General features: G+C 35.4%; 1 protein-coding gene across 5 annotated transcripts in view; it reads left to right on the plus strand.

Annotated features, from left to right (window-relative positions):
* CACNA2D1 (calcium voltage-gated channel auxiliary subunit alpha2delta 1) overlaps positions 1-16,237 on the plus strand; it is a gene marked incomplete at its 5' end in the record, with an annotated part of 423,169 nt that overhangs the window by 351,868 nt on the left and 55,064 nt on the right. For all 5 annotated transcript variants that reach the window (XM_082008681.1, XM_082008682.1, XM_082008683.1 and 2 more), the window contains 3 exons: positions 12,360-12,438; positions 14,498-14,547; positions 15,999-16,088. In XM_082008681.1, coding sequence (XP_081864807.1) covers positions 12,360-12,438; positions 14,498-14,547; positions 15,999-16,088 — 219 coding nt within the window. The remainder of the gene's footprint in view (positions 1-12,359; positions 12,439-14,497; positions 14,548-15,998; positions 16,089-16,237) is intronic.

A 16,237-nucleotide genomic window follows, 5' to 3' on the forward strand; every position in this document is an offset into this window, starting at 1 on the left:
GCAACTGTAGACAGAGAAGATAGAAGTTCTGCTATAAGTGCCATGTAAGAGAGACTCACAAATCCCATGCATTTCAAAATGAAAGAGTGGAGAAAACTTAAAAGTTAAGAATTGGTTTCTTCAGCTAAAGAAGCAAAACTGGACACAGGAAAAAAATCAGTATCATTCTGAAGATTAAGAGATGCTCCTCTATGAAATTACCTGTCACATAGTCATGATTCTGACATTAGTGTATTCACTGAGTATAGAGTTTTCCAAAGGTTAACGTTACAACATCGGTATAAAGGTGCACCTTTCTGGGAAGAAACTGCGGAATTTGTCCTCTTAACAGAACAAGGAATGTAACTAAGCTAGTACAACGGAATATATTTTAAAAAAGAATCAACTATTATTAAGTGACTCTAAAACTTGGTAGAAATCTTAGTTTCTAAACACTGCTTAGGCCAACTGGTAGATGGATGTTAAGCATTAGCTAAGCATTTGTCCATTAGTAGATGGAATTGTTTCAGATAGGATGGGACATCTTTGAATGAAAAGATTTGCTGATGCACTGGTGGAAAACAGACAGGAATATGCAGGAGACTTTATACTGGGGCTCAAAGGGAGAAGTTACAGAATCGGAATCTCTGTAGTAGGCAAGAGAATAAGGGGACAGCTGAAACAAACAGATGGTAGTGCGAGACGTATGCAGGCAGCAGCCTAAACAGACGACAGGTTAAGAAGGAAATTAAAATTTCAAGAAATGAAGTTACAGTCCATTCACATAAAAAGTAATATGTGTTTACATATTCAAGAAGCATAACAGAGGAAAGGGATATGAAATGGGAAATGAGAAAGCTTAAGTGTAGGTGTACTGTAAACTTCACTTAAGCAAGTAGAAACCCTGTGCAACTTAAATGTAAAGTATTAGAGATTGCTGCAGACATTGTAAGGAAGCATTGCTTTTTAGGAGAGAATAGCGGTACCTGAGATGGGGGAGCACTGTTTGAGAAATCTTATCAAGAGCTATTATATGTAATTAAGAAGGCCTTTTTGTATAGTGTTTTGCAAAAAAAATAATTGCAGTTTTGACAAAAAGTAAGAAAAAAATTAGTCTTTTAAGTAAGGGATGAGTATTCTGGTGAGAAACAAACAGAAAATTACCCAGCCTCTACCTAGAAAATGACTTGGATTCAAAATCCTGATTACTCCCAAAGAAAAGGCTAAAACGCACTCTGTCATATCTCCAGGAAATCATAGTCACATTTTTTAATATTTTGCACTATAAAGGATAGAATATAATATATGGAATTTAATGTGCTATACAGAATAGAATATCTTTAATAGAAGAATGAGAAACTGACTTTGCAATCTTGCACTTGTATGGTTATGGAAAATAACATCCAAGTATAAGCTCTTAGTTATTTTCTCTTGAGGTTTTCACAAACATTTTTAGAGGTCTGATTCCTAAAAAATAGAGGGAAAAAAAACCAAATTAAAAAAAAAACTGTTGGTTGGGGTTTTTTTTTCCAGAACAGAGTCAACCTCCATATACAGTCTTTGAATTCTTAGCTTATCATGTGCCTCTATTCCTGTTTCTATATTCAGCTTCTATTTGAAGTCAGTAATTTTAGTCAAAGTCATATTCATGCTGGCCTTGTATCAAATTCAACATTATGTATTCAGTGTTTGCTGAGGCTTAGGTGGGAATTCTGTGCTTCATAATTTCATTATTAGTCAGGTACAAAAGAAGACATTTAATCCATACTGACAAAAGAACCTAGAGTGCAAGCTGCAAGTGTATTTTTTAAATAATTCTGGCTTTATTTAAATGTATCATTTTAACAAGAAAGAATTTGCCTTATTTACAAATGACTTTATGAAGCCACCTCTTTGCAGGTGATGAATTGTATAATACAGAATGTCCATATTGTATTCCTGGTCCTACGTGTAGACTGGAAAAACAATAACCTCAATGCTTTCTGTTGTAAATTTGGTCTGTAGATGCAATTTTTTTTGAAAACAAAAGCAAAGACAAACCCAAAACCCGCTAAGGCAATGTTTATCTGTAATAAATTTCTCTGTAAGAAGCATATTTAGAAATAAGGCTGAAGACCTTTTTTCTTTTTTATTCATTTTCACAGACTCTGTGAGAGAATATTAAAATGCACTTATCTCACATTATAGACTGAAAAACAGCTTATGTCTTGTCACTGAAAGTGTGATTTACCAGCAATACTTAGTCTCTGCTCTTCCCTTTCACGTACAGTGAATGCAAAATTTACATCTATATTTACTAAGAACACTCTGTTACTATCTGTTAAACACACCAGGGCTATAGACAACCCCCAAGGTTGTTTTACCTGTGGATTGCATGTGGATCTATTTTTTTTTTTCTATAAATTTAGTTTACTTCAGTGATTTCAAAAAAAATTAAAATGCATCTCAGTTAGTATAGGAGCGAACTGTGTCATGATTCATTTTATCATTATTAAACCATCTGTAGGATAGATGGTATCTGTAAATCTGTATATATGCAATGTTTCTCATAGGCAATCCTGAGATTTCAGGTGCAGTTTGGCATGAAGTACAATGCGTGAGCATGCACAGTGATTGCATTTAATCGCTAACTGTGAAGGACGTTCTCTATTACATGACTGTGCATAAGACGCGGTCTTTCAGCCGTACCGGGACATTTGCCAGTTGCTGACAGTAGGCATCGTCCGTGCCTCTTGTGTCAGTAATGGAACATCTTACCTGCAAGCAGAGGCAAGGTCAGGTTACCCTGAGCGCAGTCCTACGTGGCAGTGCTGTTTCCATTGTCGGTTTTGTAGTTTGTTGGTTTTTTCCCCTAAAAAAGAAAAGGGAACCAAACCTGAAGTGTTTTCATTCCTCAGTCTCCCTCTTCTAAAGTGATCTGAAGATACCGTTCTGCTCTCAGGTCAATCTCAGAGAAACAACGTGTGAACATAGATAAAAGTCCCTTCACCTGTTTAGTTAGCATACCCTTTTTCAAGCTCACTAAATAATTTTCAGTTGGAATTTTCATGCTCCAGTCAAGATCAGGCCATTGTAAAATTAGACATGAACTTTGTATAACTGATAATTCCAGAAAGGAAGATTTCCTGTAAATGGATTCTGCTGGAAATAAGAATTTCCGATGGTCCTTCCCTTTCCCCCCATACTTTTTCCTCTTCTACTACAGCTGTTTGGCATTTGCAACTGTTTAGTTTCAGTCCGTGTTTTCCATGCTGTACAAGAACTGGAGTAATGGGAGTAAAAAATGGAGAGAGTAACTATGCAAAGGGGATACTTAATGTACTATTTTCAAACAAAGACTATTTACATTAAAAAGAAGTCAGACTACCTGATTAAAATTAGTGTTTGTAATATTCAATGGAATATTAAATATTCCTTTAAATCCTTAGCTGATATTTGGATATTTGTCATATTTCTTCCCCAGGTCCTATAAGGCCAAAAAAAAAAAAAAAAAAAAAAGAAGACTTAGTGTCACAATATAAACAGTAAAGATCTCTCTAATTAATCTGGTCCTTTCCAGCTGCTCAGCTGCCTCCAAGTGTTGTTTTGACTATCAAAGAAATGCCTTTTAATCCAGAGTACAGAGGGAATTACTTTGTCAACTCCTTTTTCTGGTTCCTGATATGGGCCACCAAATTTACAAGGAAATGTCAGAAAAAAAGATTTTTTCTTTAGGGAATGTTAAATGCTGAGTGTCAGGGAGAAGTAGCTTAGGGAAAAGGAAAAAATTACCCATATTTCATTTCAACAAAGAACTTTTATTATTACTATAACCAAGAAAGGAAATAGATCAACTGAGTAAATAGAACCCAGCTAGTCAAAGTAGAACATTCAACAGCTGAGTTCTTAAAAAGATGATAGTGTAAATTCTGAAGACTGGGAGCCAGGATGAGTGGCTGGAAAATCACCTGACCCAAACAGAGTGCTTTACATTTATTTCCAAGGTGGATTGGGGCGGTCTGGTGAGGATGGCACTTTTGGTGGAAATCACAGAAGCAATCAGCATGTTGGCATCCTTTGAGATAGAGCTACAGTCACAAATCTGCATCACAGAAGACTACCTGAGGACTATTTTGGGATTGTCTAGATAAAATCCATCTCTGCCTTTCAGCAGGATGAGTTAAGCATACAGCAACTGCATTACACTCTGTCAGAGACATCATGTTAATCTAAATGTCTTAAGGCACCATTTATATTAACAAATTACATCAGACCGAGACGTGGGCTTGGACACTGTCCTGCAGTCATTTATAAGCTTTAACTGTTAGTTAAACCCGGGAGGTTTTCAGCCTCTGTCAGCTGGCGCACTCCTAGACAAGGTGCTGGGACTGCTCCCAGGGCGGCAAGGAAAGGGGAAGAGGGAAGGAGCAATGGTTTAGCTCCTATGCATGTATGGGGGCTCTGCTGCCGCAGTTGCTCTTGAGGCTGGAGAGTGGACCAAGGCCAAATTTTTGGCAGCGTTGACACAGTCAAACTGACTCTCAAACTTAAGTTCAAACACATTGTTGTGAAGACCTACGGGTGTGTTTGAAAGCACAGCTTTTCTTTTGCTTACGGATTTTTTTTCAGACTAATGTTGTAAAAAGTTAATAAAACAGAAATTATTTATACCTACACCTGGAAAATGCTGAGATTAAAAATTTCACCTTATTTGTGGAGACAGTGTAGCACAGAGGACGTAACCTCCTCATCGTAATGTAATATTCCTACATTAAGTTCTTGTGAACATACAGAATCAAATAATTCCACTTGTACTTCTGTGATACTTCTGGCTCATCAAAGATTAAGTCTAAACTAGGTAAAGACTTAAAGGATCATGTCATCAGTAGTTCATCAATCTAATTATGTTCAATTTAGCAGAGATAGATTAGTAGGTATCAGCATACTGCAGAAAAGGAAGGGGCATGACGTGCTAGCCCTTTAGTGAGTAAGGAATGAGTTGGTGTAGTTCCACAAGGTGGCACTAAGAAGATGTAGAACAGTGTAACTGAATAAGTATTTTTTTAGTTCTGTGAGAGTGTTAATTCTGAAATTTTTCAATATGTTAACCATAATGGTGTTTTCAACCTCAGTACTAGAAAATATCCCCATTTTCATACAGATATGTTTACTGTGTGAGGAAACAAAGCAAGCTGGACAAAACCACTGTTTCCGTTTTTGAAACACTGCAGTTTTCAAAACACGTTTCAAATTCATGGCATTCACTTTAAAGACTTCCTTAGTAAACATGCAGCTTTCATTGTATGCTTATGAAGACTTCAAGTATAATCCTCAGTTATTAGTTCCTTTTGTAGAGTAAATGCATATAACTACACCACACATCAGTGTTCTTGGATCTCTTTTCCTAATATATCAGGACTGTTAAATGGTTTGGGACACATATTGTCAGTATAGAATCATGTCCAAAGCAAATGAAATTCTCCAGTAATCTCCTAACATGTAACAGACTTAATTTTTCTTTTAAGATAGAAGGAAAATTAACATTTTGAGAGTGTAGTTATTTCTTTTCTTTATTAGACTATGATTACACAGACTATAATTAGACTATGAATTTATAAGTTAGCATTGCAACTTTAAGTTTGATATTGAATTGTAGTGAATGAAAGATATTAACGATAGAGAAGACTGCAAATATACATGGGAAATCTGGGAGAAAAAATTCACTGTGGATAAATGTCTAGAAAAGTAGTTCCAAGGACCTGATCTAGTAGTGTTTAAACATGTGCCTCAGTTAAAACATTTTTCAATTAATATCAAGGGGATTACTTGCATGGTTAAATGCCTTTCTGAATCAGAGAGTCAATTACTGAAAGAGTTGAGTAGGTGTTTTATCAAATGCGTTCATACTTTCTTCATGTTGATAAATTTAAAGATATTCTGACTGCAATTATCTTTGGATCTAAATATTTGAGAGCTAAATTCTTATTGTTTCCCATGCGGGTTTTTCTCCAGAATTTCCCCAAGTCTACACATTTTCGGAGAGTACCCAAAGCAAGACGCAGACCCTAATGTAGTCATGAGTATCAAAAATACAACTCGATACATTTCTGTTGGTGTATCTTGCTATTCTTGGTATTTCCTAACTTGACATAAAATTGTGTATTCTGCGTCTTCAGTTCTAGACCTTTAAAACTTCACAACCTTAGCAGCTGACTAGGTTTCATACCCCGCTGCTTAGGTCATCTCTGTGTTTTTCCCAATTGCTATTAAGAGCAAAATGTGTAGGCAGTCTGAGAGACACATTCAAAAGCCTAAATCTCAAACATCTGAACTTTCTTGAGTCAGGTATTTAGAGCAGTGGAAGTTATGAATTTGCTCAAACTGAGAAACATGAACTCAGACCTCTTTTGTCTGAGCGTTGAACTCTCATTTAAAAGTTGAGAGGCACCACTGTCACAGTCATTTTTAAAAGTGAGCACTGCTCAGTCCATTACGACAAAACCGGCTTCATTCATATGAGTGAATCACACAGTTGTGTCCATACCAACGAACGATCCAAGGCCGGGGTGCAGGCTGGAGAAACGTCCACAGTTGTCCATACTGTTTAATTGTTAACAGACCCAATGGTATGGTTCTTGGCCTGTGGCAACCATCTCTTTTGAAAAATGTCTGGGCTCAGTTCAGGGGGTAGCATGAGCCAGGGCCTGTTCCCAAACGACTTTGTAATGAGACCACCCAATATAGGGGCAGGACTGGGAGGGAGGAAGGCAACTTAATTTAGCCGTAGAGATGTGAGCCATGCTGTGCCATTTGCCCTCATGGCCTGAGAAAGAAAATGGGTTATGTACCATTTTATTTCTACTTAAACATAGCCTAAGGGACCCTAAAACTTCCCCCTAGCACGTCATTGTGAGTCTTACCCCTGCTGTTAAACACAGAACTTTTATTTCTCTTCTCTCTGTGCTTCCTAGGAAAACAAAGCCACTTTACTTTTATAGATATAACCCAAATGGTTCAGGACTGCATCCCTGGAAGTCCTGAATTGGGCAGTTCAGCATGACAGATTATGGACCAGAATTTGGGTGAAACTCTGTATTCATTGCTTCCTATCAGCTAATCCTAGGTGGTTTCCTAATTTCTATATAGGATTTTCAGATCATCCTCTGAAGTTCTGTTCTTGTTTCAGATTGGTCAGAAATGCCTTCTGGTCTCAGTTAGTTCATAGCAGAATCCACAATCATCTTCAGGTTTCTGCCCACAGATATAAAGACAGTAAGGAAAAAAATGCATTCACAGTTTTAACAGTGGCATCTTGAAAACCACATAACATTTCCCTGACCTGCGGCAGAAGAGTACCAAAATGATTAAGTGGTTTAAAAGCTATACTTACAAGGGATGTAGAAGGTGGAGTGCATAATGGAATTTAGAAAAGCAGTTTTATGATTTTATTCAGGAAAACAAGCTTGGTATATTGTCCTCTTATTTCAGAAGTGTACCTATTAAATATAAACCACAAAAAAATTTGATCAGATCTGATAATCTATAAACACATTAGGGAGAAAATAATTTCCTGGATTATGCTGGAATTACTGAATTATTCCTCTATATCACAGCTTCTCTTGGTCTATAATAAAATAGATTATCTGTGAACCTTTACCTGCAGTTATAAAGGCCAGATCAAAATATCCTGAAATCATACTGCTATCATGAAAACTAAAGTTGCATGATTTGAGGAGATCAATTTTTGTCTCATAAAGTTTGTTTATCTAGTGGTAGAGAGAGATGTACTCTTGCTATTTTTACATGACAGACATGAAATTATGGGATTCATCTTGCCTACATCTAGTTGAGTAAATTAATCATATCGCTCTCTTGATATCTGATAAAGAAATATATGTATCTCCAAAGGTAGTTAATCTCCTCCTAAGCAGAGTAATGAAGAGATGCACATAAATGGTTATTGAGAGCTCTCTCATTGCAGCAGCACAGAATTCAAGACAGATAATTTGTCTGTCAAAAGATATGCATGTTCATTCACTCTGAACCGCTTGCAGAGCGGTGGCAGTTTCTCAAGCTCTCGTAGACCTACACATATGGCCTATATATTGCCTCATATATGCAGTGGTCTAAACAGCAAAAGTGATTTTTGTGCTTAGTTACCAATTTGAATTAACTTCACTGAAGCTTTTTATTTTCTGTAATACTCATAACATTATACACCCAAAGGAAGAGTCTAATTTAATCTTATTTTATTTTATTCCAATAACAAAATGAAGAAATAAGATAGGTAAAAAGCAACGGTGATCTGTAAGGAAAGCAGCCTTTGCATGGGTAGCTCTTCATTTCTATCTTCATCACAACATTCTTGAGTGCCATTATCCCCAAATATCTGTAACAGTCAGAATCCTTCTATTCACCTTGATTTTTAGGAGCTTTTTCTGCTAGAGAGAAATTTAAAAAAATTATATAATTAGGCAATTGTATTTTCTTCAATACAGTACTTCTTCCTCTATTTTCTGTAGCTTTCTTTTTGTCTACCACTTCTGATTAAGAGTTGGATTTTTGCTTGTTTTCCTTCGATGTCCTTCATAGGACCCTACAGTAAGTCAGGTTGCAAGGGACCTCAGGAAGTCTCTAGTCCAATGTCAGGAATGAGATCAAGCCAGGTTGCTCAGGTCTTTATCTAGTCTGGCCTTTAAAACCTCAAAGGAGGCAGACTTTACAATCTCTCTGGGCAGTCTGTTTCACTCACTGTCTGACTGTCTTTACATTAATTCTACATTGGTTTGCTTGCTAATAAGTATCTTGTTTTAATATACTGTAAATTAAGAACAAATGGATTTTGTGTTTTCTTCCCAAGGTTAGTTTCAGAGTGACAAAAATATAGAAAATTAGCTACCCATTACCACCACATGATATACTCCTGACAGAATACTGGACTTGAACGCTTGGTGGTAGAAATTGGGATTCATATTTCAGAACAGTTTAAAGCCTGTATCTGACTGGGCTGGCAGAGCAGACTGGTGCCCGTCTCTAGTTCTCCTCTACTCAAGTTTTCTAGAACAACTTTATTTTTAATAGTACCACCGAAAATCACAAAGTCTGATAGCTCCTATTTGTTTTTCTGATTGTTCCATTATTTTTTATTCATTTGAAAGCTATGTTTCTTTATGAAGAGAATGAATGGATCTCCCCTGTATGGAGGCAAGGTTGCGTGTCCCTGGGCAATGGTTTGAGGGACATTGAGTGTCCATCCGCTGGTGTGAATGGTGGAGAGCAAGAGTCGTTAGCAAAAGGACCTGGGATCATGTACGCAGAACCTAAGAGGCTGCAGAGAAGCACAGAGAAGAAACAACCAGGCCTTGGTGTTGATGGAAAACAGCTTCTTGGGATCAAAGAGTACTTGGCAGTTTGCTTCAACTGAGAAATCCACTTAGTTGGCTGAAACCAAACTTGAAAGGAAGGACAGGCAAAGGGAGAGGTGCTCATATCCATTGTGTCTGATCTAGTTGCTCCAAGTGTTCTCAGTCATAAATTCCCTATTAAAAGTAATTAAATCTGTCTTTTTTAGTATAAAAGCCTTTTGTCTTCTTTGGAGAGATGTCTATATGGAAAAGGTATAGACAGATGCATCTCAGTCCTTTGGCTGACTCTGGGTCCTGTCACAAAAAATGTTAGCATAGACCATGTTTTTTTGCTAAAATTGGCTCGTTTAATTTGACTTGCTGACTCATTTTTCCAGCTGGTCTGTCATTCTACTCAATTCCAGATGAGAAAATAGGAAAAAGAAAACTCTTTTGAATGTTCCACCCTCTTGCCAAACCAAGTAACAATTAAAATCTCTAATTTTCATTGCAGTTCTTTATCTCTGTTAATTATCCAAGGAACAGTAAATCAGATATATTGTCCTCTGCTTGTTGTCAATAATTTAAATTCTAAATTCTTTATAGATTAGTTGCAGATTTGACATGCTGCTCCTTTTCGCTAAATTACATACCATTTCGCAACTTGAGTCCAATGCAGTGCTTCATTTTTACATTTGAGATCAAATGCTAGACAGTCCAGTCTGATTGACTCATGTGTTTTATACACACACAAGGAAACCCACATGAATCTGTCTTAAGTTACTTAAGTAGTTACATTTAATCCAAAAGAGACATCGGGTGACTCAACTATCTAACTAGTGAGATTTAGTGGGGGTTTTCTTATTCACCATAATTTTTTTTTAGAAGAATGTAATCTGAATCAAGTGTTTAGTGGACACTAAACTGGGAACAGTGGTGAGTCTAAAAAAGAACAGGAGTGTAATAGGTAGGGAACTTGTGAGCTGAGAGGTACAGATTGAAAAAAACATTGTGATATTCAACTTGGAAAAAACAGATGGTGATTAAATAGAAACAGAATAATCCACTAGAAGAGTTATAGCTGACATTTTGTAAAAGAGGTCAAGAACAAATGGGGGATGCCAAATGTAACTTGAATTTACAATGTAATACAGTTTTAAAAAATAAATGACATGCAGACATAACAGGTGAAGTCATGTTTGCATTATCACTTCTGATATTTTCAGGGTAATAGAAGGTATTTTCATCTGTCTCTATCTATATGAACTATGAGGAAAAAATCTTGCCATCTCTCATGTACAACCATTCCCATACCTACCTGTGTAATTAGAAATGTTGGCTTGACTCATTACTGAGAAATGACCGTCTATGGGATAGTCTTATTAGTTTTATTGAAAAACTTCAAATTTTGTCTGTATTTAAAAAAAAAAACCCAAGCACCTGGATCAGCATTCGGTGCAGCACAGTGGTCACTCTAAATCTGCTTTTAACTGCAGAAACAAAGGGCTAAAAAAAGGGATAAAGGGACAAAGAAATAAAGCAAATCAAAACGTATTGTTAATTAAAAATGACATTAGCACAAAGCATTGTTCGCCCTTCTTGCATGTAGGGGTCAACACTAATAAGGTTTCACCGATTGCTAGCTGCTGACTGATAATTTGGAGCTATTCCTACAGATCTTGGTTCATACATAAGATCTGATTATGCCAAACAATTTTTTGTTGCTTATTTGGCAAATGAGGGTTTATGTAGTAACTGCACATGCTAAAAATGCGATGAAAATTTGTATAAATAATCATTTAGAAACTTAGCAACAACCAGTGGTTTACAAGGAGTCTCTGCAACTTTATATTGTAAATATTAAAGAAAATGTTATCTTATCATTTGGCTATAGCCTGCCTGTAAATTAATTGTATTATGGTTTAATTATAAACATAGTCATCAAGTTCCATAGAAAGGAATTCATATTCTGATTTCATGTTATGATCTCTGTTTTTTAAAGTGAAGTGTTGAAGTTAAAAGATCATAGAGAAAGAGATGCCTGAAAAGGAAAAGCGGTCTCGTCCTGGGACGTTCCTCCAGAGGGACAGTATACCAGTGAACAGCTTATTAAAATTGTTGGGAAAATATTTTTCCCACCTTTTACAGAAATGCTCAGCTTTGGAGGAAAGTATTCATCCAGAAGCTGAAACATAATATTCATAGTTTTTCTATGCGTCTTGAAGGATTTTGAATTTTTATACAGCAATACTGGGTTTTGTTTTTAATTTTTCGCATTCAAATCAGACAATTTGCTTAGAAAATAATTTCAGCTGAAAACGCTGTTTTAGGTCCAAAGGTTGGATAGAATTTGGTGAATTCTTCTGAAGCCATAACTCCCCTCAGTTGCTGAGATAGATAGACTGGAGTTGCATTGGCTGTACAGAATAGAATTATGATTATAAACCACACAGCTTTAATGAATATCAAGAGCTTCAAGGGAAATATTAGAAGCTTAACCCTTCCATGAAACTCTGTTGAACTAATTTAGTGGTTTTAAATGAAAAGGACCAAAAGTCTAAGCAAAATGAGAATTTGTTTTTGTATATATGAATATTTTCTATATTTTTTTCCTGAATTTGTTTTATATCCTAAAAAATCCTGTTTTGCATTGCTTTGAATTCTGCTGCCATGCATATGTTCATTTTAATTCATTTGTAAGCATCTAATATTGATAGGTTATATCAACTAATTTAACAAAACTTGAAGAGTTTTAATTACCACCCTAGGAAAAAAAATAAATTAAATGTTTCATGGATGGTAGCCAATGTAAGAGCTTTAAAGTATGAAAGATGTATGAAAGAACATTCTTCTTGAGTTCTGCTTCATGGACCAAAATAATTAATAGCTATACATAAAGTATCATAATAACAGTGTACTTATTATGGGGACAAAAAAAGGAAACTTCACAGTTTTCCTGTTCAAATGTATGAAAAAACCAAGTATCATTAACTTGAGAGTCACAGCTAATTAATGACTTACAGTTAAGTTATATACATTGTTATTTATCTTGCGTAGGTACGTGTGTTCACATTTTCTGTTGGTCAACATAATTATGACAAAGGACCCATACAGTGGATGGCCTGTGAAAATAAAGGTATTGTGTTTTCCTTTGAGATTATTCTTTGTGAGAGCTTTGGATAGGCATCTATTTATTATTCTTTAAAAATTACAGTTTTTTTTAGCATTATTTTTAGCTTTATTGTATTTTAATAAAAGTTCCTAGAAGTTATTTGTTTAAATAATGCATATATGTATATATATAAAAAGAATTACTTTATTTTAAACTTTATATTGTAAAAAAATACCTAATAATAATAATGTTATTAATTTATTATCAAATATATTATATAATTTTACATGATAATTTATTGTTATTATTGTTCACTTTTAAGAATTCTCGTTGTGATAACCATCTATGAAAAGATGGAACTGATGACAGATGAGAAATTAAGCAAAGCTGTTTTATATTAAGGGGTCTGGACAAAGGGATTTTTTGTTTGTTTGTTTGGCTGGTTGGATTTCTTTTTGTTTTTCTCCAAAACTTACAAGGAACCAGATGACTTGCATTATTTTTCCCTTTTTTGATGAAAATATCAACATTATTTTTGCTGTGATTTCTTAGCTTCTAAGAGCATCTTACATTTTTTATTTTTATCCTGATATCTTTATATAGAAAAAAAAAAGTAACAAAGGTGAGAATAAGGAAGTAAAATGCTTTCTCCTAAAATTTCTACATTAAAAATATGGTCAGAAATATTTACAAAGACTGTGAGAAAGAGGTGTCTCAAATATCATACATTATAATTATGGAACAAGAGATAAATACAGATAAATAGAAAATAGAGAAATTATCAATCAATATTTTTTTATATTTTAAATAGAACAATTTCCAGGCCTGACTGAAAATGTGGAAGTATTTTACAAATCAATGAGAAGCAAGAGGAGAGAGGTGGGATAGATTACAGAGAGTCTTGAAAATAAAGGCTGCTGGGAAATGAGGATAAGATATGATCCTCAGGCATGGGAATAATATAAACCAAAGATTGTAGAAGGAGAAAGGCATAGAATAATAAAAAATATATATAAGGAATCTATAGCCTGGATGAATAGCATATATATTGTACCCTCATGAATCTCTCAGTATGCTGACAAGCTATGCAGAAGAAAGTACAGCTTCATGAAGAACAGATTTTATTGTCAGATAATTACAGAAAATAAACGTTTGATTTTTTGAAAAGGGTTTTTTTAACTAATGTCTTTGCATCTCAAAATACCGTGAACTCCATTGTTTTAAAACAAATGAGGACCAGCTGGCTTAAAGCATAACCACCTATGTCATCTTATTATTAAAGGAAAATGATCAATATCTTCTGTCCAAAATTGATGTCATTATTTGTTTGCACATCCAAAGGGGCAAAGTTTTACTTAAACTTTGTTTAATTAAATGTTTTAATTTATTATCAAGTCACACATTTCTTAAGGCAAAGTAAATGACTAACCTGGGTACTCTTACCTCTCCAGTCCTGCCCCCCTTCCTTCCAAGTTGACTTACAAAATCGTGTGGACTGAAAGTGGATGTCAGGGCCTGGATCAGCTCTGTGGGCCAGGCTTTTCGTTCTTACTGGTGCATATGGGCAATGTTTTTAATTCAAACAAATAAGTGATAGGAGCAATGCTGAATAAAGACATTTCTGATGTTAGATTTTGTCATCCTTTCCACAGAGTGCCTTCTATTTTTATGCTATGAACTTCACTATCATGGCAGACTGTAGCTATACTGCCATTCCTAAATGCATTCAGCATATAATTATGTTGCTGTCAGAGCATATTAAAATGACCATTAAATAAGCTTCCACATCAGAGCAACTGAGAATTCAGGAGTATAAATTCAATACATTATCTCAGCTGTAAAAACAACAGACAAAAGAAACACATATATTCTCACTGCTTAAGAGTAACTACCTTGGCCTTTATGGCACGGTGACCCATCATAGGTGGCCACATGTTTTGATGGCATCTACTAAAAAAGTATTTAATTCATACATGATAATTTCTATAGAAATTAAATTAAAAAATAGAAGATAAATCCATCAAGATTGAGACACTAGCAATATATAGTAGTAAGATGGTATTATTTCTGTTCCAAATTTTAGGTTACTATTATGAAATTCCATCCATTGGAGCCATAAGAATAAACACCCAGGTAAGTGTGTTGGAAAAATGCAGATACAGTTGTCACACAAATAAGTGGAGTAATTTCTGTTCTTAAATATGTTGCGTTTCACTTCTGTTTGAATCAATTAAATTTTGCAATAGACTACATTAAGAACAGAGTAAAAATTAAGACTTTCTTTTACCTATGAGCTCTTGTTTTGGTAAAGTTTTCTAATTTATTTATTTATTTTTAGTCGTTTCAGTAAGCCAATTTACAAGGTGATTCCTGCTTCCCTGGGCAGCTGGCCCACGGCAGCTTGCATGTATACTGGTCACATTAGCATCCTCTAAAGCAGGTTGACCATGCGCACTCAACACAGCATTTGAAGTTACCTGTGTCCTGCAGACCTTCTCTTCACCAGGGCTATATTTTGGGCTCAGTTTTCCTCCTGGCCTTACATGGTCCCTCTTTGATCCTGAGAGTATCTGAACTCAGCTGGGCAGAAACAGTGATGTGGTACAATATTGTTGATTGGAGACGTTCCTAGATTGATCCAATGAGTCTGGGAGACACATAGCTTTTCTCCTTCAAACAGGGTGCAGGACCATTTTAGCAGACATGCATGTAGATAATTAAGGTCACAGGACCCTGCAATTATATGACGTGATCCAAACTGACCGTCTAGATGAACAGATATTAATTTCAGTTTTCTGAAAGTCCATGTAATTCACATGTCCAGAAAAACAGAGAAATATCATAGCGGTTCTTTGTCCTTCCAAGGCCAGGCATGACATTTTTTGGCAGAAAATAAACATCTTTTTGGCTTGGATAAGAGTCCTTTGATTCTGTTAAACTCTTCCAGATAGTGTCTGGCAAGAAATATCCCTAATATGATCAGACAAATAGAAAAAGTTGAAGACTGAAACAAGTTCGATGGCATCCACTCCCAAACCAGACCAGAAGTCTGACATGTCATAAAATCACTAGCTTTAATCGTACTCCCAAACTGAAGGAAAGCAGGGATTATGAGGTTTTAAAACTCCGAATTTTTTGTTTCAATAGAAGTTATACAAGTTGTTTCTGTAGGAGCTTAACATACCCAACTTACACCATTCACTCTCCATTGCCCACTCTATCTTCTGGATTGAAGATTCTGAGATCTGCTTGTAATTTCATTATGTCATTAGCAATTGATTTTGGAACAAAAATAGTTGTAGTTCTCACTTCATGGAAAGAGAGCAGTGGTTATGGATGTGTAAGGTCCATGTGACTGAGAATGAAGTACAGGAATTGTCCTGGCAGAAAATACTGCAAGCTGAAGACTGAATTGTTGGGTAGTACAATTTTAGTCATTAAACATTACTCCTGTATTAGTGGTGAATTTCACTTCTTTCTTTTTTTTTTCTTATGTTTTAATTGTTTTTATTTCATTTTTGTTTATTTTTCTGGACTTTGATCTAATAACTGCCTTCTGATGAGTTTATTATGCTTGTTGGCAGGAGTATCTGGATGTTTTGGGAAGACCAATGGTTTTAGCTGGAGAGAAAGCCAAACAAGTCCAATGGACAAATGTCTATCTGGATGCTCTGGTATGATCTGTATTTACATCTAGTAAAGTAAGAATCTTAGCAAATCAGTAACTATTGGGGTCCATTTTCCACAGTCTCACAGGAATCTTTTTCTAGGAATTTCTAGGAAAACTAAGATTTCCTACCATTCCAAACGTAATATTCTTGCA

Source organism: Phaethon aethereus (assembly GCF_964289735.1).
Source record: "Phaethon aethereus genome assembly, chromosome: 1".
NCBI classification, from domain to species: Eukaryota; Metazoa; Chordata; class Aves; order Phaethontiformes; family Phaethontidae; genus Phaethon; species Phaethon aethereus.